The following is a 25,694-nucleotide window of genomic DNA, read 5'->3' as shown; positions in this document are numbered from 1 at the left end:
TCTTCTATGTGGCGTCTTAAAATTAATATACATTCCTACCCTTCAATTAATTAAATTCCCTAAAACGACTTTAAAACTTTTCTTTTCCTTTCCTCTTTCGCAAATTTTACCATATTCTCCACGCACATACGTATGTGCACATATCATATAACACGCTAAATCTAAAATGGGAAAATAATTAACTTCTAAGTAACCTTTCGCTAAATCTTTGTGACGTTGTAAAATTAGTTTACATTTCTACCCTTCAATTAAGTATATTCCCTCTCACCAAAAGATAAGATTAACTATATTCCCTAAAACGACTTAAATATCTTTTCTTTTCTTATCCTACATTTTTTCCTTTCCTCCTTTGCAAAATTTTTCCATATTTTCCATGGACATACGTATTTGCACATGTCATATAACACAATAAATCTAAAATGTGAAAATAATTACCTTTTAAGTAACCTTTCATTAAATCTCTTCTATGTGGCGTCTTAAAATTAATTTACATTCCTGCCGCTCAATTAGGTATATTCCTTAAAACGACTTAAATGACTCTTCTTTTCTTATCCTACATTTTTTCCTTTCCTCTTTCACAATTTTTTCCATATTTTCCACGCACATACGTACGTGCACATGTCATTTTTTTTTCCTTTCCTCTTTTGCATTTTTTTTTTCCATATTTTCCACTATGTGCACATTCATATAACACACTGAATCTAAAATGAGAAAGTAATTAACTTTTAAGTAACTTTCTGCTAAATCTTTTCTATGTGACGTTTTAAAATTAATTTTCATTCCCACCCTGCAATTACGTATATTACCTAAAACGACTAAAATAGCTTTTCTTTTCCTTTCCTCTTTCACAATTTTTACCATATTCTCAACGCACATACGTATGTGCACATGTCATATAACACACTAAATCTAAAATGGAAAAGTAATGAACTTTTAAGTAACCTTCCGCTAAATCTCTTCTATGTGACGTTTTGAAATTAGTTTACATTCCTACCCTTCAATTAAGTATATTCTCTAAAACGGCGTAAATAACTTTTCTTTTCTTATCCTACATTTTTTTCCCTTTCCCCTTTTGCAATTTTTTCCATATTGTCCACGCACATACGTATGTGCACATATCGTTTTTTTTTTCCTTTCCTCTTTTGCATTTTTTTTTTCCATATTTTCCACGCACATACGTATGTGCACATTTCATATAACACACTAAATCTAAAATGTGAAAATAATTACCTTTTAAGTAACCTTCCGCTAAATCTCTTCTATGTGATGTTTCACGGAAAATGAATGATTTGAAAAATATTTTCTTAAAAATGATTACGTATATCCCTTGAAATAATTAATTAGTCATTGAAAAATCGTAGTCATGGATGATTTTGTTTTGTTTATTCAATTTTGCAAGCAAAATAAACAATTGTCCTTAAGAAAATATTTTTCAAATAACTTATTTTGCGCGAAATAAATAAAGATACAGTAAAGAAATGATCACTAGATGGAATTTATTTTGATTGCCAGAGTTCTTACTTTCAAATAAAAAAACAAATTCACGACGAAACAATCCGAAAAATCTATTTTGGCGACGGCAGATAGATGAGCAGACTCGATCATTTCATCCTCATGACAGCTCACACAAAAAAAAAAAGCACAAACTATTTTTAACAATTTGGAATTTCGACAAGTTGGCATGAGATGATGTGATGGTAGTGGTGAGACATTTGACTTATGAGGATGAGGTTTTAGAAAGCCCTAAGACGATACTTTCAGAAGTTGGTGGCCCCCGAAAGTTTCAAGGACATTAAATGGGATGTTGTTGGGTTATAATGGTGTCCTTGGTCCAATCTCAATCAACCCAGGAATGATTCCCAAAACAACCCAACGCCACTGGTTTTGTCTATCACAGTCGTGATGGTCCTTTTCACACTCACCTTATCCGTTTTGGCAACGCATGAATTTTGTGGAACCATATGATCTTTTCCTACTTTACATTTTTTTCTCCCAGCTAGACAGAAGAAAAAGAAAATGGTTCCTTTCACCATAAAGGCCTTGATGAGATTAGTGATTGATTAGTATTTGTATGCTTGTGTGCTTCTTCATGATTCAGTTGGGCGATTGATTTTTTATTGCACTCGAGTAAAGAAAGCACAGCACATCAAGAAATGGACAGAGTTACTGCTCATAAAGTACTGGGAGAAGCTACTGATACAGGAAAATTACGAAAAAAAGTGTCAATTTAATCTTAACATTTTGCTTTGTGCCAATTTTTAATATTTCCTGTCAACTTTGGCTGGCGGCGCTGACGTGGTAATTTTTAATGATATTTTAATATTTTGTAATTTATTTTTTTTCATTTGTTATTTCTTCTTTTTCCTTCTCCTTCTTCCTCCAGCAAGTCATCGCATGGGCCGGTGAGGCCCGATGAGGCGGCTGGCTGGAGGAAGATGGAGAATAAGAAAAAAAAAACAAGAAAGAAAGAAATAAAGGAAAAGATGAAATTGAAAAAATATTAAAATATAATTAAAAATTGTTACGTCAACGCTGGCCGGTAATGATTGGTTGGATGGATTGAATTGACACAAATACAAAAATTTTAAGACTGAATTGGTAAAAAATAAGATTTATGATTGAATTGACAAAAAATATATATATTAGGACTGAATTGGAACTATTGCAATAGGTTTAGGACTTTTTTTTATAATTTTTCCTCTTTCATAATATACTGAAGAACTAACAAAAGTAACTTAAGAGAGTGTGAAATCAATGGCGAGATTAGTAAGATTTCTAAGTAACCCACTAGACCTGTCATTGGAGACAAATTCTGCCCTCGAGTTGGAAGCAAAATCAAAGACGTTGAGAAATCTGTAATAATCTGCCTTTAGATAGATACATAGATTGTTCCCATCCCTCAGGGAAACGTTCAGGAGATCGGTATAGACTCGATTTGTGTAGGACAGACTTGTCGATCATTGTTCAAGTAAAACATTTGATCTCTCAAGCCGATCATGCACATAATGAAACTTCAGCTCTATTGTCCTTTCTTTCTAGTGTTTATGTCCGACATGGCGACAATCTAACTCATGAAGTTGGGTGAGAAATTTATTGCAAGTCTCGACCTTAGTCCCAACACATCGAGTAGGGAATTATTGAGTGGGCGGTGCTGGTTTGCGAATGTCGTATTGTTTGAGTAGGACCGGCTCAGTGACTAACCGACGATGACAAAAATAGTGCTGCGTTTCCCTCAGATTGGTCTACAGCTACACCTTGGAGCGACTTCGGTGACAAAAATATGCTATTGTTAACTTATATAAGTTTTACAATTACCCAAAGAAATTTTTTTATCGATGAGGTAAGAGTTCCAGGATAGGATTGATAATCTAACCCAGCAATGATCATGCTACTTAGAATATTAGCAGCGTTATGAATTTTATTGGGTCTTGGGCCGAACCTTACTGATTTTACTTGGTTTTAAAAGACTCAATCATCCGCTAGATCCACGTTGCTGCAGAGATTGAGGCAGCCGATTGAATCTGGATCACTAAAAGATACCACCTAATGGGACGGATACAGAGACAGCATCCAGAAAGAACTTGGCAATACAAAAGTCTGTCTTGATTCTCAGAATGATTCTCCACCTTTCTATCAATTGCAACATAAAGAATATCAATACAGACCGCTTCGATGTATCGCTAAACAGTAGTGAAATGACAACGCTAATTTCTAGATGGTGATGAAAGCCGGCCACCGTGCTGTAAAATGTCCAGGCATTCTTATTAACTCAAACAAGTTGGAAGAAATAGTACACATGCCTGTCTACGGGGTTCAACAGGTGAGATCCAGGTGCACCGTGAACGTGCAATAGGATTCTCCAGAGTCGAATATCAGTTTTGTGAAGTGTATCTATAGGTAAAGCGCCGCGACGAATGAATCAACGGGATAGAATAATACCAGCTACCCCACTAGCCAAGTCGGTAAAAATTGATATGTTGTTAGGGACGACAAGATAAAGGGATCTATTGTAAATACAAATATGTAAAGCATATTTTCTTCACCATCTCCTCTCACCTCCGCGCAATCCTATTGCCCGCTCCAAGTAACAATGCTTTCCCTATGGCACCGGTATGCAGTCCAAACGCAAGAGCCACGGTTCCTCCTATGACAACCCACTTCCAATCAAGCCCATTGTCCTCGTGTCTCTTGATTTCCATGCTTTGGTCTCTGTCCTCTTCCCCAGAAACTGGTTCCGTGGAATCAGAGTTCCCGTCGAAAGAAATCTTCGTCGTGATTCTTGCCATCAATGCACTCCTCGACAAGGAAGCTTCTGTCTTCCTTGCGTTTTGGTATCCTCTCATGCCAGAGTGTAGTTTCTTCACCGTCCCCCACATCCCATGCCGAACTCCCAACTTGGCCACGTCTTTGGGAATCCCCATATCCTCGTAATGCACGAGAGTAACCTCACATGCAGAGAACTGTCCATCACCTTTACGAGATTCCACTGGCAGATTATGAAAGCAAAAACAAATTAGTAGACAGAATTTTTTCCTTTAATCCACAGAAATTTAGTGGGATACAGGTACATGGCTCTCTAATAGTGCATACCAGCCTTGATAACCCAACTAGAAAAGTAGAGCTCGACACGCCTTGGCTTGTCACGTTTCGGCAGGCCTGGGTATGGCACTCCCTGTAAGGTTGACAAACATCAGTCAGTGCCATAGCCAAATTGGGAAAAGATAAGACATGCTATCCCACTCTTTTCTCCAACCATTAGTCAGCTGACTCATTGCTCATCTACAGCTGGAATACAAAAATATGACCCAGTCTTCATCATTCACTCACAAAGATCCAAGACTCAACGCCACTTGCAAAGCTGTAGCAATACCTAGACAAGCAGCACATAACCCAGACTTTGCTGGATCATGTATTCGACTAGAGGCACACATGCTAAAGCTCTATAACTTGCCTATGTGAGAAATCACAATCGAATAGAGTTTTGACGACTTAGTAGAACAAGACAAAACTCTAGTGAGAATCATTTCAGTGGGGGCCCAACTGAAAGTCAGAAAACCTTTCAGAACAGAGATAACTGGGGTAAATTCAGCAGACCATGGGGAACGAAGAGGAAGAAATGTCATCACATAATGTGCAGACCATGAAAATGTTTAATACCCAGTCCTAGACAGTTAAATTCTACAACATGAACGTATCTGATCCTACATACCTTTGTCACACAGTAATACGTCTTGCCAGCCTCCCATATGCGTCGGCCAATGATATACTCACGATCACTACAGAAGAAAGGAAACTGAAATAGAAAGGTGCAATTTTGTCATTATGTTGGATTGTCTCTCGTAGGAGAAAGAAAACAAAAAGAAGGCCAAATGTGTGTGTATGCGTGCAATTGTCTCCCATTTACAAGCTTGAAAAACCTTTTTTATCCAGTGAAGAATCATTGTCCCTGTATGAGGGCATTCCTCCAGGGTTTTGAAGTACGAAAGCATAGGATCCCATTTTGGCCGGAACTCATCATCCCAAAAGAAATCTCTAACCACTTCCGCAGTTGCATCCTCAAATACAGTTCTGCTGCGAAAAATAATAGGGCCTGTCTGATACACAAAACGCAAAATCAGATAATGAAAAGAAACGGAAACAAGGGTTCTGTAAATGCTGAGAGCATTGAAAAGAAACGCATTGGTTGATTATCTGAAATGCATCTGCATTTCCTGCTACACAGCACCATCACTCTTGATATCCATGCACCAATAGCGACAATCACAGTTGACATGGGAAAAGGCATCAGCTGGCAGCAGATTAAAATCCTAGTAGCTAGCACAATTCTAAATGCTTTTTACACATGACCAGTGGTTGATTTCAACCACATACTGCACATTCATAAGTGATCAGAAAAATATCATGTGGATACCAGATAACAAGCAGCAAAATGCATAGTATGTTTAGGATTTGCTCAGAAAAAGCAAATTTTGCCTTTCTCTTTTCATATTAAAGAAAAGAACATTATGAAAAGCTTTATAAGTATCTAAATGGTCAAAACCACACTGCTCTAAACAATAAATAATGGGAGACACTACTAATTGAAGCAAAACGTACTTTGGGTTCATGCCGCCAAGCTTGGTATGCCATGTTAGGCGTGGAGCGCTCCATCATACTTTGCCACTCCATATCTCCTTCCTTCCCTTCCAGAAGATGTAACAGATGCTCCAAGTCATTTTCCGTCACAATGTCTGACTGTCCTCCAGCAAGCCTAGTTTCCAGACCGTAGAACAATAAAGTCGTAAGCTGACTCAATCAAGATACAAACCAATATCACCAGGAATAAATGGAGTGATCAATTTCTACAAGGACGGCAATAAATCAAGGAGTATGTGGTTAACCAAGGACCCTAGGAGGATGAGGAGACTGATCCATACCACAAAGACAAGAATTTCTGACCAATGAGCTAAGAGAATATATTGTCCTCTTCCTTCATTGGCATGTTTATGGCCAACACACACTCATTTCAAAGCTAGATGACTCCGAGGTTCATCTATGACCATTAGTCATAACTCAGTGTCCATGTTGCTATAACTCACTAAGAATAAACATTACCACTCAAAGCTCATCAAGTGAACACCTTCATCATATGGAATTACATATTCCTATCAAGCTATTAAACAGAGAAAGACTCTTGAAAGCTTCAAGTTCATATATCTCTAAGTAAATACATGCCATTCCCTATCCAAACAATTGGTGGGCAACATCTACAAATCATCAATCCTGTGTATCCAAATTTTTTTTTAAGTTCCCCAAAGATTAGAATGGGATCTTCAAACTTTTTTAAGTAAAGATCTATTGACTACTTCCTAATAGCAAAGAGCAACAACTACATCAAAGTCGAAACATAAATTTAGGAAGCAAAAGTGGAAGAACGGAGCCTGCTCAAGGCAATACCAGGATTGCCTCTCCAGAGCAATGTCTATGTTTGTGAGGGAAAATGATCCATATGCTTGGCCAATTGCTAGATTTTAGCTCAAGCCAACCAAAAGAAGCAAAACACATATTAACACTCAGATTATCCCCAAGTGATCAACTGTGAGAATGAGATTGATCAGCCAATGTAACTCCTACATATTCTATCACATTTCCAAAGAAGCTCCATATTCTCCACAATCACTTAAACTGATTGCCAGCTATAGCCTCTACTCACAAATGGAACAGTACCGAACTTGCAGCATTTCAAAGACACAGATAAATATTGTCCCCAGCACACGATGAAAAACCAAACATTCTCATGCTGCATTATGGTCCATAACATTTCATATCTGCAGGATCTCCACTTATAACAGTTTCCTCACTTGTGTGTGTCATTGAGGATAAACACAGAGTGAAGGGGCAGTGATGTCTGTCTAACTCTGCATCAAAAGAGATGTCTTGAAACAAAACCACAAGAGCTATATAACAATTCAACCTTCCAACCTGTTTCCCGCAATATGTCTAATTCCAAAGGAACAACATTCCACAGAATGTAGGATTCCACGGGCATGACTGCTTGTTAATAAAGAGGGAAGTGGTCTATGAAATTTTCCATTCTAGATTCCACCAAATCTTCTTCATGATCTTAGAAACAATCAACTTGTAGACCTACTTCATTTGCATTTCATCCAAACAACACTATATCCAGAGAAAGAATCACATGCCTATATACCAAATGGTCAGAAAGAGACAACTGGATCGTAAACGGGTTCTAGACAGTGCTTCAAAGCACTACTCATTAATAGATGGATCTAAATTTGAGAACTACAACAAAGTCTCAATTCATGCACCTTCATCTCATTTTATTGTGCTTTCGTTTCGAATTATCTCCGTATCGTATTCATGTAGTATGATATATTATAAATGGAAGGTGCATTTACTCTATTTTGTTTTTTTTTTTTTTTTTTTGCCGAAGGGAGGTTGATTTAGTCATTCTTGGTATCTTACAAATTCGCGTAAAGGTAAGGTTATGAATTGCTATAGATTTTGTTTCTCGACCTATCAATAAGAGCAATAAATAAAAAAATACGCAGCTACATCGATTATCACACTTAACTAATTTTGGATGGATGGATGAATAGATGTTTGATGATTTGAAGGACTGTTCACGATGTTTTTTCACATTATCAGATATCCCAAAGAACAGATTATGCCAAATTATGCCAGGGAGGTTCATGCTACAACAATAGATATTGAAAATGAGTCCATTATCATATAGCAGCCAAGCTGCAATTAACAAAGCAGAAACAATATACCAGCAAAGGAAATTAGGAGGAAATACTCGAGACCTTAGGGTAGATAAGCTAGAGACAATGGTCACAAGAATTGAATTCATCAAAGTCATACGATGAGATAGATGCCCAACGACTAAGATGCATAAAATTCATGTTGGTGAAGTCCAATTCAAAAGTCCCCTCACTTATTTGAAAGAAAAACAATGCAATAATTCACTAAAAGTCAGGCCACTTGCTGTCAGCATGTTACTTCATGCCGGCATTGTTTCCACCACTCCCATTAGCATCGACTACAGCATTGTCATGCAACATCCACACCTCATTTCCACCAATATTGCCTACCAAATTTCCCAGGGGCACCATTGCCCTAAATCCACCATTGCCTCCTTCAAAAGGCCCATTATCAATTGCCCTGTTGTTTCCGTTGTTGATAGCACCAAAATTGCCTTGATACATGCCCATTCCCCATTCGACATTGCCACTGCCAGCATTTGCAAAAGGGCGCGCCACCATAGGAGGAACAACAATACCATATCCATTGCTAACAACATCCCCATAAATCGACGACATTTCATGTCCATTGGCGATGATTTGAGCATTACTGTGATTCAGTCCTATCCCACAACCACCATTACCACTGCCATGATCATTGTTGATAAGAGGAAGCACCACCCCATGACCATTAGTCACGGCTCCAGGATTCTCATTGTGTTGCCTCATGCCATAACCAGTGTCGGTATCGACTCCATATATACCTCCTCGAGGAAACACCTCACCATTTCCACCACTACTACCTCCAGTATTCCGCTGGTTAAACAACCTCACTCCATATCCAGTAGTGCCATCGCCGACACTGCCTCCAGCATCTCCATTAGGGCACACCATTCCAGATCCACGGGTCATGTGTCCTCCATACCCTTGATATGGTGTTGCAGAATTGTTGCTCACACTACCTCCAACATGCCCATAAGTCACCAAAGGACCTCTCCCTGGAGTGACTCGACTAAGGCCTTGAGACAACCCAATATTATTCCCACTGCCTCCGGCATCTCCATTAACAGGGCCTATACCATTGGCCCAATTGCCACTTCCAACGCCAACATTCTCTTTTGACAAATTGAAGGCAAGGGCTCGATTGGATGAACCGGCACCACCTGTCAAACATGCCAAAGGGTACAATTCGTCCTTTTTGCTACCACTGCCACTACCAGCATTTCCAGACTTCATTATATCTACGAACCATTGATCCAATGAAGAAGATGCATCACCTATATTGTCGCCATTGTTGTCGCCACTGCCTCCTTCTTTAGCCTCTAGGATCATTTCCTCCTCAACCACCGGGCCTTCGATTGCTGATGGAGCACCTCCAGATCGCGGTGCGCCGTCACTTCGTCCGAGAAGTTCAATCTTTCTTTCGATTTCTTTAGTCTTTTCATGTACATAGTAGAATAAACTGCACATCTCATCATTAGCAAATTCACTAGTGGTTTTACCAGACAGATAAAGTTGTTGCATGAGGTAGGTATTCTCTAACTCCTTGTTTTTCACCGCAAGCTTTTTCTTTTGCCCGATTAACTTGTTGATCTGCTCCTTGAGGTAGCTTTCCTGGTTCACCATCTTTCGGCTTCTCTCCACTTCAGAGAAGCTTTGGTACCGCACAAGGAGTTGCTCCACCTCTGGTCTAGATGGCCAAAAGACAGGCTCATTGCTGTCTGGAGAATAGACAATGGCACACGCGTTCACACCGCACAGAGTGCTCAACTCGCTCACTTTTTTGATAAGCCCTTGTCTCCTTTTCTTGAGGGCAGCTTTCCTAGAAGTATCATTTTCTATGAAAGCAAGCTTAACCTTCCTTCTTGCCATGGTCAATGGTTAGCTGAATTCTCTTTTTTCTCGTGATTTGCAACCAAGGTGTACAAGTGCATTTATAAGGGGGAGGTGGGTGTCGAGTTCAAGTGATATTCTCCAATTTGAAGCAACTTAATTAATTTCTCTTCTCATGGCAATTCAAATTCTTACGATATTTGAGTGTGAGATCTACATTTTTTGAAATTTAACGGAAAGAATTTCATTGCTACAAAATGCCAGGATTTAAGGCCATATCTAGAGCATCGCAACGCGTTTTCCATTTGAGTGGTCGGCGGTAAAAGGAATAGTAAGGTATTAATGTCTGGAACAGCTTTACTTAGCACTTATCAAAGGGAGGGAGGACACCAATCTATGAATTATGTACATGACAAGGAATATAGATAGTTATACTTCACGCACTGATTTCTGATAAATCATTGATCAATTGATAAACAAAGGCACTAGATTTTTGAAGACTTATGATCACTATTAAATATTTACGCCTTATGTAAGTTGCTTTATATTGAATGGATTATTTTCTTTTTACGGCCAAGGCAACGCTATCATCAAAGTTAGCCTCCTCAAACCCTAGTTTGACCAGAGATAAGAATTACAGCAAGTATCGTCAATTGAATTGGCCATTACGAGGCACAATCAATAGCTCATTCATGACAGCATAAATTGACGGAATATTATAATAACTTTTAAAGAATTGCTATCCGATGATATGAATACACAATCAAACTAAAAGTACGGATCCATCACGCGCTAAATCATTCTCATTGAAAATATCCATGAATTTGCTCCTTTCTCAGCCAATTGGCCAACTCTGTAAGTCAAAGTAGACATATTGATAGATCTAAGTTATTGAGCTCCGGAGATGCAGAGAAGCAAATTCAGTGAACTACTTGAGTCAGGTCTGGTCCTCTGGTCAGTTTCAACAATTCAAAAAGGAGGAACTAACAATGAAACCTAAATTGATGTTACACCGTATTCAAAACAATGTATTCAAAGAAACTTGTGGCAGAATTGATACATTACTTGTTCATAATCTTCTAATGATCAGGAAAGAATGTGAAACCTCACAAAGGGCAATTTGACTCATATCAAATACCTCTAAAAGGTTAATTAACATCTAACATAAACCTCATTTTGTCGAAGAAAACTAAGTCACGTAAAACTATTAAGAGTGGCAAGACAGGTTGGAAGGAATGAGACACAAAACAGAAGCCAATATCCATCAACCCCAATTATGCATTCGATCAAGTTGACATTGGATACTATTATCACTCCATACATGCACGGACTTATTTTGCTGATGTAACAATTCAAAATAATCAATCAAGAACAATGGAGAAACAACCACATCCTCAGCTACCATGTTATTGATAAACAAAACAATCAAACATCCGAAGTCTATTCTCTACAAACACATAACTCAACTCCAAAAACTTTCTTTTAAAAACCATTTAGACGCAATTTTGGTGATATTTCCTCATTCCTGACATAGAGCGTTCGCCTTCAAACAAGCACCACTCCAATTCAGTTTCCCAGGAATAACAGACCCATCTCGACTCCCCCTAAAACTAACAGGGACACCAATAAAAACCAAGTCACAGCTCGACTGGAATGGCTATAGGCTATAGCCTTCTCGTCGCCACAACTAGTCAAAGCACTTAAATGCAGGGATGAAATCCAACTCTTCTACGCAAACATACATGATAGCTTTCTCGTCGCCAGAACTAGTCAAAGCACTCAACTGCAGGGATGAAATCCAACTCTTCTACGCAAACATACATGAGCTCAGCAGTAAAGCATCAAAATCAAGTCATTAACCAGCAAGGAAAAGCGATCAAACAAACACGATCAAGAAAGAAAATCATTGGAGCAAATCGAAGTTGGAAACTCACTTGACGGGGTCGCCGCTTCTCTCCACGGGATCGGACCCCACCGGCGAGGCGGCCTCCCCGGCGGACTTCCCCTTGTTCCTGAAGTTGAACCAAATGGCGCGGAGGGCGGAGAACGCGGAGAGGGCCGTGAACGCGAGCCAGAGCCGCCGGGCGCCGAAGCCAGGAGGGGCGGTCCAGAGGAACCGGAACTTGCTGCGGAGGCCGAGGTAGAGGAGGCCGGTCCAGCGGGGGCGCCAGGACCAGCCGATGAGGAGGCCGATCATGACGGCGAGCCAAATCGGGACCGCGCACAGCAAGATGTCGACGAATGTCTCGGTCACCGACGGCTTCCTCAGGAAATCGGCGAGATCGAAGAACGAGGTATCCTCCATGATCCCACGCGGTCACGGGACGACGGTGTCTCGAGCGACCGATGGCGTCGGAACGGAGGGAGCCACACGTGGGGTTCCGATCGTCCGTTTCTGACGTATCGTACCAGAGGGAGGACAGGGAGAGGAGAGAAAATGGCATGAGAGAGAGAGAAGAGGGGTTGGTCGGGATGACGTGGGAGTGATCGGGACCGTTGGATTTAGGTGGCGAGCACGTTTAAAGAAATGCGATCGGACGGTACGAGGGCCTGTGATGGTTTGACTCGTAAGTAAAGACAGAGCGAGAGAAAGAGATTCTTCTTCGATCGGAGATATTCTTGTCAGGTGAGAGACGGGGAGAAATGATTAGATGGGCTACGTCATATGGCAGTTCGGCAGGTGGAAAACGGGTTGCTCTTGCATCCTATGATCGGTTTCAGGATAAGTCGGATTCGAGATCATAGTCTCTAGCTAATCTATATGAGCCGGTGAAACCGAATCAGTTTATATTTGGAACATTCTTGTAACTAAACTAGAATCGAATAGGATGATTCCATTTCGATCCTCAACTTGTCGGTCGAGTGGCCTTGTGCGCTTGCTTAAAATAGATGTCATGGGTTCTTTTCTCTCCAATTCCATTGGAAACATAAGAATTGCCAACTGAGAATCAAAACACTTAATCGAGAACATAGGAAGTGGGACCTAAATAGGTTGTGAAATGCCAGCTCCAGGATTTCAGAAGAGATAACCAGATTGATTCTTCCTAGAATTGCTTGGAAATGGTCAAGTAAGATCGATATAATCCAGCTCTCAAGTTGAACCGGTCTGATCGATAGCTTTTAGCCAGACTTGTCAACTTTCTCATAGTTATTCCTTAAAGTATGATACCCTCAAATGGGATGAAAATTTCATACTTTTTAGAAACTTTTGATAGTCGATCACTCCTCATCTGTTGATGGACATAAATGAGGTAGGGGCCATGCAACCGGTTCGATTCTATCGAAAAATCGGAGGGGCCACCCATAAAAATAGGTACGGTTCTCGGTTGAACAGGTTTGGTTCTCTGTTCCAAATTTTTAAAGTCGATACTGTCTACGTAGGTCTCAAATTCTCTGGATGCTGAACCTACCTATCCACCCATCCATGTAGAAAGCAATTAGAAACTATTTTATAAAGTTGGAAAAAAATGATTTATCTTTTTTAAATGAGCTTAACTTTCCTATTACTTTATATTTCAATTTATATTGTACCAATATTTTATTTTGAGCCGTTTTCTAATACTATTTTGCCGTAATTGCTATTTGTATTTCTTTCTTTCTTTTTCTTAATGAAGCAAACGAAGAAGGTAACCGGCTCCCGACTAGACTTTGGAATTGGACCGGACAAACATGGCAAGTTCTAAACTCCAAAAACTAAAAGTCATATCTAATAGGCTAGAATCAATCCACTTTGAAACCAATCACCGGACAATTTAGATTTGTTGAGACACATGTGAGAATGTCGTACGGATTGGAAGATTCGCATTCCTCAAATGGACAGCATAGGTTGTCGGACCTAACCAATTATCAAAATCCTTCGGTGACGATTTGTAGATGGATTTAGGGAAGTAGGGCCGATTTTGGAGATGTCTTTCCATGTACGATGAATAGTGCTAAGTACTGAAATACGACTTCGGCCTCTACCAATTCTACTTATGAAATCTTGCCGCCGATAATCCGGCAAGCTCGAAACGTTGGCCGGACCATGGGTCGTTAAACGCCACGCCTGATGTTCCCTCTTTTGATTTCCCGAACATAGACAACTGATCGCAACCGACAACTCCTCACGAGATATCCGATGCCGACGTTAGAGTAAAAGAGCATCTCTCAGTTCTGCACCTCTTGTTGTCAATTTTTTGCAGTATTGCAATTAAGTATTTAGTGGTTCCGGCGAAAACCAATCCGGTTCCCGGTTCCACGAAATTGGAACCGGCGACAATCGGTCTTATTCCCAGTTCATTGTGCTGAACCGGTCTAAGTTTGCATATCTCCTCTTCTTTTCTTTTTCTCTTTCCAGATGGAGTAGTATAGAGGAATAAGCGCTCCTTGGAGGCTCACTGTCTGAACAAACAAATCCGTCTTATTATAAAGTGATTGACCATGTGAATATTTTTGTTGCTTTGTTAGTAGCTTGTGAGGATTTGTCTGGGCTGACCCGTAAGTATAAATCTTCATTTTGAAAGCTGGGAAAATTACCAAAAAAAGTCCTAAACCTATTGTAATTATATCGATTCAGTCCTAAACTTATTAATTGGACCAGTTTAGTCCTAAACCTTTTACATTTGTGCTAATTCAATTCATCCGGCCAATTTTAGCTGAAAATTGCTAACATGAACGCCAACCATATTACGTGGCGCAGCTCATGCCGACGATAATTTTTTATTAATATTTTTGGAAATTTTAATTTATTTTTTATGTTTGTTTTCTTCTTCCTTTTTTTTCTTTTATTTCTCTACTTTTCCCTTCCGTCTTCCTCCGGCCGGTCGCCGGACATCAGCATCCGACCCGAGGTGAGGATTGGCGAGGTTGACCTTGTCGGCCTCCATCGAAGCTCGTTGTCATTGGGAAAGGCTCAACCTCACCCTCGCCCGACCTCCCCGGCCCTGGTCTCTAGTAGGTCGTTGGGGTCCGGCAACCATTTGTAGGAAGAAAGAAGGGAAAGAGAAAAAAAAAAAAAGAGAGAGAAAAATTTGAGAAATATTATGAAAAATTTGTCCACGTCACAGATGACCGCACTACGTAGAATAGACGGCGTTCATGTCAGCGATTTCCAATTAAAATTGGTCAAATGGACTGAATTGATATAAAAGCAAAAGGTTTATGACTCAATTGACGAAAAGCTTAAGACTGAATTGGTACATTTACAAAAGGTTTAAGACTTTGTTGGTCCTTGAAAGCGACTTCTGTTTGCGAGGATATGAACTCTGCTGTCAAGGCTCTTATAAACCATTTAGAGCGGGGATTTGTTGTAATGCAAAGTCGGGCCACTTTGGCGCTAAAATCCCAGGATGTTTTCCTTTCAAATTAATTAAAACAAAAGTCTAAATTTGGTAAGTGGAACAAGCGCTAGGGTTGGAGAGGTTCAATGCTCATTGGATGCTCGATTAGCTAGGACTACCTCGGCGGTGCGCATTCAAAGTAGTAAATTGTGCGACTAAGAGAAACAAAATATTGGATTAAATTGGAAGGCATGTGATAATCGGTTTCCGATTCATTCCTGAGTTGACCTTGAAACCGGTCAGGACAGACTCTTGAGTCAACAAGGTCAGCTCTCAATTCTACAAACTGGGAATTAGCCCGAACTAGATAGGTTTTTCGATTCCAGAGTGGGCTACCACTTTGGAATCGATCGCCCTTAATATATTTCATTTTATTTTCCTTTGTTTTTAATGTTCAAGTTCAGCAACTAGTTTTGGTCATAAACTACTCGTGCTTCACTACACTGTTGCCTCGTTGAGGACGTATGATACTCTACCCTGTAAAAGGATCGATCATTTCCATTTGTGAAAAATACCTTCTCATGCATTCTCCGCTCATTTTACTACCTACTTATTAATTTTGATTGCAAATTCTTTTTTCAATATCATGAGCTTAAGTCTTCATGTGTCAAAGATAAAATTAACTTCAAATCGCACCTTCTCTGTACAAGGGACTCTTACCGAATGGAAAATCGAGGGATTTACTAAAGTTGCACAGATGTTGAACCATCAAGCCTTCAGTCCAATTATATTAGAGGAAACATTGTTTTACAAATCATTTTTTTTGTTATTATTTTTTTCAATGACACTATAAGTAAGAAAATAGATGATTCTGAACTGTGTTTTCGGTTCAAGTCAGATGCTGTTTGGGTTTTGGGTCGCAGCGAACACATACCCAAATTGTTTTAATTCACTTCGGGGATCACGAAAATCTGAACTGAATCGAACCATTCACGGCTCTAACCAAGCAGAAGCATGTCATGAGCTAATAAAATATACAGTAAGCGATTTGAAAATTGATGCAGAGTACTTCATTCTGTATTGACTTACCATGGCCTTTTTTTTTTTTTTTGTTGCGGAGACTTAACATGGTTAATTAGATAAAAACCACAGGCAAATTTCTCCCCCCCTAAGTAATAAATATTTTAAATTGACATGGTTGAAGGCAACCGTCGACTAAATTAAACTTTGTCATGACAACAAGTGAGTGTCTATACTTAGATGTGTTTGTTTGAGTAAAAGTGTTTTTCGGACTTTCACCTGTTTGGGTTCTCCGAAAATGATTTAGTCAATAGAAAGCACTTTCCTATCAACAAAAAATTCATGCACAAAATTAGGAAAGTGAATTCCTAAGTCTAAAGAAGTGAAAACACTTTCCGGCAATACTCTTTTCAAATTTTATAATTTTTTATATTTTGTACTCAATTTATTTTTCTTTTTCTTCTTTTCTTTTTTTTCACCCTCCGCCGGTTCTTGGGCTTCGCCGACGGCCGATCGACCGGCAAGCTCGAGCTCACTCAAGGCCAGCAAGCCTCGAGCTCACCAATGGCTGCCGCCGGCAGGTCCCGATGGAGAAAGAAAGAAAAAGGAAAAAAAAAAAATAATAATGAAATATTTGAAAATTTGATTTTTTTTCCTGAAATAAAGTGATAAGATTGAAATCATTTTCTAAATAAGACTCAAACACTGAAAAATATTTTCGGTCACATATTACCAAACGAAGAAGAATTAACCATTTTTCTGAAAAATGATTTCTCAAAAGGTATTTTCTTTTAACATGAAATTTTTCGTGAAATAAACGCACCCTTAATCACCTTAAACCGTGGTCAACACCACATCAATATCACCTCCGCAACACAACATGATTGTAAGTGTGCTGAAATGTCAAATATTACCCCCTAGTTTCAATGAAAACGTATAGAAAAAACAGTTTTCTGTGGAGTAAAACATTTTCCTAGATTGACTTATTTCTGCCCAAATAAAGTAAAGAATACGATAAAAACAGTTTTTTTCGTAAATCATTTTTCTCGACACAAACACAGCCTAAACATCATTTGCCTCCATCTCGTATCCTCGTCTTCATCCTTATTGATTAGATATAGGCCTGTGTATGTAATGAACTTGAAAGTGAGTTTAGGTGGTCAGTCACGTTTTCACAAATAACAATGACGGCACATGTCTTCACTATTGATCCTCTAAGTATCCTTTCTTTCCAATGTTTTATAATATAAAAAAAAATTACCAATTCTTTCATCTCATACAAACTACACACGCATGCATTTTTTTTTTTTAGTCAAAATAATTAACATTTCATTCACTTTCTGAAAATACAAAAAAAAACATCCTAGATTAATTGCAAATCAAGATAAATCCCACAATTTCAAAACAAAACAAAATAAACTCCAAATAACAAGAAAAATCATCATAACAAGATTACATGACAAATCCTCAAAGAGCATATCATCTGTGACTTCTTTACACCAAAATCGGTGGCCGATCATCAAATCCGTGCACGAATTTGCTACGAATATCTCCATCTGTTGCTATGAATTTGCTTTTGGTGGTGTGTGTCTATGTTTGGCGTTCCCAACATTATCACCAAGCAGAGTAAAAAGGTGGAACAAGCACGGTTCTGACACCTATGAGGGCGAAACCTTCATGAAGTTTCTCCGATCTTCTTCGAAATTGGACTTGTTCACTAACAAAATCCGAGGAGAGTGAAACTCTAAAAACATACACGCAAAAAAAAAAAAAAACCCCACAAATTTAAACTAAATCAGGATAGAAATCTGCCTCAAAATGGGAGAAAGAAACTTCCAAATTTAGACTAAATCGGAGAGAAAAGTTTCCAAGCAAGAGGAAAGCCAGAAAAGGAAATAGAGAATGAAAACGGCCTTAGAAAATGGGGAGGGAGGGATGTAGTTCAAACCCTCCCCTCCATGGCGGTTGAAGAAGAAAGTGTGTGATAATAAGAGGGAGAAGAGAAGAGGAAAGAGAAACATTAGGGCCGGCTGACAAGGATGCTCTTATTTAATTAACTCTTTGAGAAACGTTCTTACGCGTGAATAAGATTCTTCTCTTTTGAGTAATTGGATGTTTTTAGAGCATATGGTTGATTAATAGCTCTCTTTCCCCTTTTTAACTTTCATCCTTTGAGGATACATCGCACTTCAAGATGATCATCTAAAGAGTGATGATACATAGAAAGAGGGTTACTGTCTAATCTTCTAAGGAGGTGATGTCCTGAGATTATTGGCGATAGCTGGGATAAAAACATCAGGCTCTGTCATAACCCTATCTTCACCTGAACTCACTGCTCGTGCAAGTTTATTACCCTTTCATGTGCATTATTCATAAACTAGTCTCAGTTTATGAAGTGAATAGTGTAGTTTTAAAAGCTAATTGTTAGGACATATGTCATATATAGAGCTGTCAATAGTTCGGATTTCTTTGATACCTGCATCGAAAATTTCGGTCTTGTTCTTGCAAACCACATCGAACCTGAACTCACTCAGCTTCACGTTGCCTTTTTTTTTTCTTTGGCACAATTATGACACCACAATTGCGCAAGAAGTTTTCGGATTGCTCTTGCGCATCAAGAAGTATGACCATGTAACTATGATGTGAGTTTTGATCGCTTAGAATAAGCTGTACATGACATCCAGGATCGAGTTAAGCACGCTTCAAGTATAAGAATGTGATAGTCTAATAAGAAATCAATATGAATCCTAAGTGTCACTTTCTTACATCGATACCACTCCAAAGGAAGACTCATGGTTTAATAAAAGAAAAACTCCGAAAAGAATATGAGAGAGGGGTCTATCTGCCTGTCCCCTTTGTTTCCCGAAAAGAGAGAGCTTAACTCGAGGACGGCGTAGGCGTCAAGTGAGAAAGGTCTCTTCTTTCCTTTCGCTTTATCCACAGATCTGAAACTTATCACTTAATACATGCTGAGGAGGTCCAAGATTCACAAAGCACGATCATCACAAAGTAAATTAGTTTTAAGGAATACAAGTAAGACAAGTCCATGCATCTTTTTGCTCAGTAATTTTGTTTGGCGGCCGGTTATGTCAAAATGAAGAAGCGGGGATTACCTAAACTGGTGGCTTAGGAGCTCTTCTTGAACCGCAGACGCTTGCAAGATTCGACAAACATTCTGACACAGAGAAAAACGAAAGATGACGAGTCGCCCAAAAAAAAAAAAAAAACAAGAGACCAGAAAATGACTTGGGAAACTCACTTCCAAGGCACATCTCCAACCAGCATCGAGTCACCATCTTTGTCCTCATAAGTTAGCAAATATTCATCACCATTCGCTGGGTTAACGATCTTCCTCTCACTTGCATAATTGCCTGCAACAGTTTCCCAAGAACCCCATCAGAACTAATCCACAGATAATCTTGTACATTCTTGATTTTTGCGGTAAAATAACTTACAGAAGTAGAAGCAAGAGAAGAGCTCCTCAAGAGCGGTCGAAAGCTGTTGGTAACTGCCGCATGCCTCCAGATCGACTTTCCTAGAGAGAAGAGCTCCATCCACGGCCACCTTCACTTTCTTCGTGAGGGCTTTCACTGGTGGTCGCCCCACAGCTTGCGTCCTATGTCAATGTCACAATGATTTAAATATCAAGATTCAACGTGTTTTCTGGATGAGTCTTGAACATCAGTGTTCGAGAGAGGGGTCCGGATAAAAAATCTTACTTGGCAGCGGGAGGCTTAGCGGCGCCGGAAACTTGGTCCTTCATCTGTGCACCGGCCTTGGAAGAACTTTGGGCTTCGTCTTTACCGGCAGCTGATGCGTTGAGATCGAGATCGAGAGTCTTGGGAAATCCCCGTTTCGCGCCCGACTTCCTCCGTGTCTCGCCCGGCAGCCCTAGTCGGAGCTCGGTGATCTCATCCAGGCTCATGCCCCGATTAGCGTCAACTTCCGGCGCATTCTTCACCTTCGCCTTCCATCTTCTCTCTTCGATCTTGCAGGTTGTGCTTGAAGCGGAATTTCTTCTTGTTGAGTCGCCTTTAGACAGCAACATAAAGAATAGAGACCCGAAATGATAGACTTGACTAACGCGTCTAGGTTAGTGTCTTTTGGTAGTTCAACCAACTTTAATGCTTGATCAGAGAGTGCTGATGGCATCAAGTGTTTCATTCTAAATCTTCCATCAGGAGACTCGTTAATTCAGTATTTCTACACGGTACATGTCATGGATATGTATGTGAAAATTTAAAGGATTTGCAAACCCTTTTACCACTTTTAATCACCCACGAAAATAAACTATATCCATCTCAGACACACGGATCACCGTAACGAATGGGCATGTGATGGAAATTTAAAGAATTTGCAAACCCTTTTTTTTTTTACTTCCATTTTCAATCACCCACGAAAATAAACTACACATAAGACACATGGATCATGTTAATGAGTGCGCATGTGATGGAAATGTGTGTGAAAATTTAAACGATTTACAAACTCTTTTTCCATTTTTAATCATTTGCGAAATTGATTAATGAATTGTCACTATTTATGGCCTAAAGACATTATCATCGTAACAATTGTTAGAATGCACGTATGAGTTGTGTTAGAAAAGTCATACATTAAAGAATTGATATGATGTGAAGCAGTTAATATATCCCCGTTGGCCCATAGCTTATTGGCTTAAGCTTTGTAGGAAGGTGAGTCCAACTAGTTATGTTGACGAACTTAGTTTTGGACTTCCTCTTGGCAATCTTCCCGAGTGAAGATATAGGACTTTGAGTGGATCCAATTGGTTATGTTGATAGTCTCGAATTTGGGCTTCCTCTTGACAATATCTCCGAGTGAAGTTAACGGACTTCTATTGCGCTCTCCCAATAATAATGTTCCTTTATTCCCTAAAACATGTAATTAGAATTTCACAATGTTTGCACCCATCAAGGATCTAGTCACCAACCCAATAAATGGATACGATGTATTTAGACATGTTGGAGGTCCAATGGAATATTAACGTGGGAGGTTCTATTATTAAAGGACATGTTGGAGGGAAACTTTCGAATTTCACGATGTTCGCACCGATCTAGGATCTACTCACCAACCCACTAAATGGATACAATGTAATTGGACATGTTGGAGGTCCGATAGAATATTAACGTAGGTCCTTCTTATATTATAGGCATTTTCCTAGCTTTCTGTCCCTTTTCATCCTCAGTGAAAATTCTGAAAATTTCAAACCCTGTCTTTCTAGTTTTCTAAGGATACCTAACAATGTTAAAAGAAAACACAATCGATATGCACATAAATATGGAAATTATAAATAACAGTTCCTTTATTTTCAAAAGAAATTACTAGTGCAGTGACCCGGAGAAAAAGAATTTGTCAAGACCTTTTCACACTTTAACCGCTTGGCAAACACAATGAGAATAATAATTCTCAAATTAATATACTGGAGACAAGAAAGGTTGCAATCGACAGCAAAAGTTCAAAATAGTAAAAAGTCTGAAAGTCTTTCAAGTGTATTTAATAACCTTTGGCTTCATAGAACCTGCGATTAGTCAAATTAATAATTTTAATCGAGTAATTAAGTGGGGACAACGTAAAAATTTTCATTGCAATGACCTGGTCCACATGTTTGGGTGCTTGTGTCGTATGACGTTTTTGTCTTGACTTCGGGTGTTGCGGTGCATGCATGGCCAACTTTGGACAAAGTAAACTGATACTAGTTGCGAGGAAACATGACATTATTCCCTTCTTGAGTAATCACAGAGATTCTGACCAAAACAAGAATGATTATTTTTTAAAGATGTGTTCTTTTAGAATATTTAAATAAGGGTCAATACCATGAAAAATCCTGAATTGGTATACATGTGATAAATTTACCTCAAACTATATTTTTTATCACTAAAAATCCCAAACTGGTACATCCGTAACAAATTAATCTCAAACTAATTCTTTTGATCACCAAAAACTCCAAACTGGTACATATAAAATAAATTTGTCCTCTTTTAGTTTTCGTTAAATTGGGTTAATACCACGAAAAATCCTAAAATTGATACATCTTTGACCAATAAAGGGTAAAAACCCCAAACGTGTATATCGGCAATTGCCATATGTCATCTAACTCAGTAATTTGATAATAAAATATAACGAAAACTAACGGAGGGTAAATTTATCACATGTGTATCGGTTTGGAGTAAATTTGTCAAAAATGTACCAATTTGGGATTTTGAGTGATAAAAAATTAATTTGAGGTAAATTTGTCACATGTGTGCCAATTTATAGTTTTTCGTGGTATTAACCCTTTAAAAAACTTAAGTACTTTGTCTTTATTTCTTTGTTCACAAGCATTTCATACATTAATCATTTTGAAATAGGATTTGATCGGGATCTGAGGAGAAACCTACACAAGTGGGTAGGTAAAGAATTCCTAGAGACGTGAGGCAATTTTCTTTAAGGAACTCGGCAAAATAGCCATAAATTTACATCTTATACTTCTATCAATTCAATTATCCTTTCGACGATCAACTTTTCCGATAATGATATCTGTGCTACCTCGTATTGTCATAATATCGGCCAATTTCATTCTTTTAACTCAATGCATGTAATTAATTTATTCGGAGCTATTAGAGCGAGATCCACTTTTGGAGAATATTAGTCAAAGCAATAACAAGAATATGTTGAGTGGAACATCTCTAGTCTCGCGTCCCTAGATATTCTCTACCTACCCATATGTGTCGATGACAGTGAGGGGTGCAATACTTGTTAATATAGATGGATACGAAAAGCTTATATTTTCAACTAATGACCTGATTTTTATTTTATTTTATGACATTTGTAATAAATTTCTTAAAAAAACATAACATTTCCGCCGCAGTGAAATGAGGACAATGCGAATCGCAACTCGCAACACGAGTGGAACTCGAATAGACGCTTAAAAAAAAGGCGAACATAGATAAACTCTTGATATTATTCTCGAAATCAAATAAAAAATTCTTCTTTACAATTGAAATAAAAACCAACATATGAATTTCAGCTTCATACAATTTCTAAAGAAGTTATAAGTCAAAGTAGGAAAACAAGGTGATTAGAGAAAAGAAAATAAACCATCCAAGATAAAATCTAAAACTATGTATAACAAAATAAAAATACAAAATGAAACCAGAATGTTGGTGAATATCCAGCCTCTCGTCCTCAAAAGTCAATATAGAGACTTTAAACTTGGGCTTCAAGCTCGCCCTTTTCAATCCAAGTCAAGCCTCATCGTCCACGACACCATGATTCTGCGTTAAGGAAGAAACAGAACCTTGAACAAACCCAACTTGCGGCCGGGGAGGGCTTCGCGGCTGTCGCCAATCTACGCAAGGGCTCACGCCTCTTTGGACGCAGAAGAAAAGAAAGAAGGAAAAGAAAAAAAGGAAACAAATTAACAAAAATTGAGAAATTAAAATCTTTATTAAAAATATTATCCACTAGATTGGAATTACATGGAAGCATTTTGAAAATATAATTTTTCAGAACATTATAGGAAACAAGTTTTCTTAGATTGGGTTAAGTATGAAGGTATTTTAGCAATATGAGTTAGGTCGAATATGGATCGCTAGATTTGTGTTACATGGAAATAGGTCAATTTTGATTGAACCATTTTCGATCCGACCCAAATCCACCCGTTTGACAAGTCTAGCCGTGGGACACTAACCCGGTTTGGCTCATCTTGAACCTTTGAGTGTTTCTAGGGCTATCTCTTTCATTATCATCACGAGGAAGAACTGCATGTTCGTAAGAGAAGATACAGTGTCAGTCAAAGCAACCCCGTAGAGAGACTAAGGTCGAAACAAGACACGTCATTTAGAAAGATTTGCTTGTGGTTTCCTTGGGATTGCTCGACTGAAAATCTTGGGGAACTTTTTAATTGGACAAAATCAGAGAAATTAGACCAAAATTGGATCAAAATCGAATCCGAATTGAACCGGTCAAAGACATGTGGAAAATGAGGTTAGTCCGCTAACGCATGTTGAATGGTTTTGTAGGGTGAGAGTTTTAAGAGGCGGAGCAAGTGTAAAGCCCTTTGTTTTGTAGGTGGTATGCGGATGTATGAAATCCATGTGAGGACTATACTAAAGTGGTGATTGCTTTAAACTTAATGCATGTTTAAATGCCTTAGCAAGACAACTTTTGCACACACAATCCGCGAACAAAAGTCCCACTTCGCATTGGGGAGCCATTAGGAGTTATTGTGAATGGAACCACATGAGTAAGACGTGGTAATTCATTTGCAATCTCGCTCACTTTGATGGGTAAAAAGTGCACCATCTGAGTTAGTAACGGACGGTAAACTCTTTTTACTAATTATACGAAGACCTTAGCCTTTAATATATCCCGCCTTTTAGTGTCGAAACCTCACAAATTTACATGCGTATGACCCTTGTGATTGGCATAACCCTTCCTTGTTTAAATTAGTAGTTTGTAATGGGGATTCGCTATCACCCTACTTCAATAATGCCTTTTTAGGCTTAGATATTGTTGGATTATATAAATATTAAACCACGCCTTCTTCTATCAGCTTAAGCTTTTAGAGCGGTTGTCTTTGGTCCCATCAAATCTTACATGGTATCGGAGCGGGTGGTCCCGAGTTCAAATCTTTCCAGGCCCCTGTTTGCCTCCCCAAATGAATATTTCCACGCTTAGTACCAGGCAAAAAGACCAGACGAAGCGTGAGGGGGAGTGTTAGAATATATAAATATTAAACCATGCCTTCTTCTAACAACTTAAGCTTTTAGAGCGGTTGGCTGTGGTCTTATAAAATCTTTCAGATATAATGGGGATCCCCGAGTTTCGTGTCATCCCCTTGCCGAGAGCTTTTGTGGACATCTAGGAACGACTTGCGCCGAACCAACAAGCCTACGCATTTTCAGTTCGGATTAGATGCGGTCCGATTTAGGTTTTAGGTCGTAGCGAACACATTCCGAAAATGTGTTGGTTTAGTTCGGATATCACATAAGTTTGAAAGGATCGGAATGTTGACAGCCCTAGCCAGCAGAAGCACATCATGAGCTAACAAATGTACAGTTCGAAAATTGTTGAACTACACTTCATTCTCTCTCCGATCTTACAGGTTGTGCTTGAAGCGGAATTTCTTCTTGTCGAGTCGCCTTTAGACAGCAATATAAGAATAGAGACCCGAAATGATAAACTTGACTAACGCATCCAGGTTAGTGTCTTTTGGTAGTTCAACCAACTTTAATGCTTGATCAGAGAGTGCTGATGGCATCAAGTGTTTCATTCTAAGTCTTCCATTAGGAGACTCATTAATCTAATATTTCGACACGGTACATGTGAGCGGACATGTATGTAA

The 25,694-nt window shown here is 38.9% G+C and overlaps 3 protein-coding genes across 4 annotated transcripts; all 3 read right to left on the bottom strand.

Annotated features, from left to right (window-relative positions):
* Positions 1–3,925: 3,925 nt before the first annotated feature.
* LOC115726654 lies at positions 3,926–12,528 on the bottom strand. 2 transcript variants are annotated; one of them, XM_030656625.2, is made up of 6 exons: positions 12,011–12,528; positions 6,097–6,262; positions 5,418–5,594; positions 5,210–5,293; positions 4,591–4,672; positions 3,926–4,486 (listed from the first exon to the last, which is right to left on the bottom strand). In XM_030656625.2, the coding sequence occupies exons 1-6, from the start codon at positions 12,379–12,381 to the stop codon at positions 4,053–4,055; spliced, it is 1,314 nt and encodes a 437-aa protein (XP_030512485.1). In that variant the 5' UTR covers positions 12,382–12,528; the 3' UTR covers positions 3,926–4,052. The 2 variants fall into 2 exon arrangements, with proteins under 2 accessions (XP_030512485.1, XP_030512486.1); XM_030656626.2 differs by having other exon boundaries at positions 6,097–6,250; positions 12,011–12,522.
* LOC125315120 (uncharacterized PE-PGRS family protein PE_PGRS34-like) lies at positions 7,235–11,814 on the bottom strand. The gene is made up of 2 exons (XM_048279265.1): positions 11,282–11,814; positions 7,235–11,181 (listed from the first exon to the last, which is right to left on the bottom strand). Exon 2 carries the CDS (start codon positions 10,113–10,115, stop codon positions 8,499–8,501), a length of 1,617 nt encoding a protein of 538 aa, XP_048135222.1. The 5' UTR covers positions 10,116–11,181; positions 11,282–11,814; the 3' UTR covers positions 7,235–8,498.
* Positions 12,529–19,413: 6,885 nt separating the features above from the next.
* On the bottom strand, positions 19,414–20,409 carry LOC115726655 (auxin-responsive protein IAA13-like). Its single transcript, XM_030656627.2, has 4 exons — positions 20,074–20,409; positions 19,810–19,970; positions 19,614–19,725; positions 19,414–19,529 (listed from the first exon to the last, which is right to left on the bottom strand). The coding sequence occupies exons 1-4, from the start codon at positions 20,400–20,402 to the stop codon at positions 19,481–19,483; spliced, it is 651 nt and encodes a 216-aa protein (XP_030512487.1). The 5' UTR covers positions 20,403–20,409; the 3' UTR covers positions 19,414–19,480.
* Positions 20,410–25,694: the final 5,285 nt, after the last annotated feature.

Source organism: Rhodamnia argentea, chromosome 1, assembly GCF_020921035.1.
Source record: "Rhodamnia argentea isolate NSW1041297 chromosome 1, ASM2092103v1, whole genome shotgun sequence".
In the NCBI taxonomy this organism is placed as follows: Eukaryota; Viridiplantae; Streptophyta; class Magnoliopsida; order Myrtales; family Myrtaceae; genus Rhodamnia; species Rhodamnia argentea.
This window is presented reverse-complemented; position numbering and strand designations above follow the sequence as displayed.

What these genes read in the sequence shown, in the direction of transcription:
- LOC115726654 (XM_030656625.2), bottom strand. Translation starts at nt 12,381, where the DNA reads ATGGAGGATACCTCGTTCTTCGATCTCGCCGATTTCCTGAGGAAGCCG. An exon ending in AGAAGCGGCGACCCCGTCAA is followed by an intron (nt 6,263 to 12,010) that starts GTGAGTTTCCAA and finishes ATTGTTCTACGG; the next exon opens with TCTGGAAACTAGGCTTGCTG. An exon ending in CTTGGCGGCATGAACCCAAA is followed by an intron (nt 5,595 to 6,096) that starts GTACGTTTTGCT and finishes TTTGTGTATCAG; the next exon opens with ACAGGCCCTATTATTTTTCG.
- LOC115726655 (XM_030656627.2), bottom strand. Translation starts at nt 20,402, where the DNA reads ATGTTGCTGTCTAAAGGCGACTCAACAAGAAGAAATTCCGCTTCAAGC. An exon ending in GCTAAGCCTCCCGCTGCCAA is followed by an intron (nt 19,971 to 20,073) that starts GTAAGATTTTTT and finishes ACATTGACATAG; the next exon opens with GACGCAAGCTGTGGGGCGAC. An exon ending in GTTGGAGATGTGCCTTGGAA is followed by an intron (nt 19,530 to 19,613) that starts GTGAGTTTCCCA and finishes TCTCTGTGTCAG; the next exon opens with AATGTTTGTCGAATCTTGCA.
- LOC125315120 (XM_048279265.1), bottom strand. Translation starts at nt 10,115, where the DNA reads ATGGCAAGAAGGAAGGTTAAGCTTGCTTTCATAGAAAATGATACTTCT.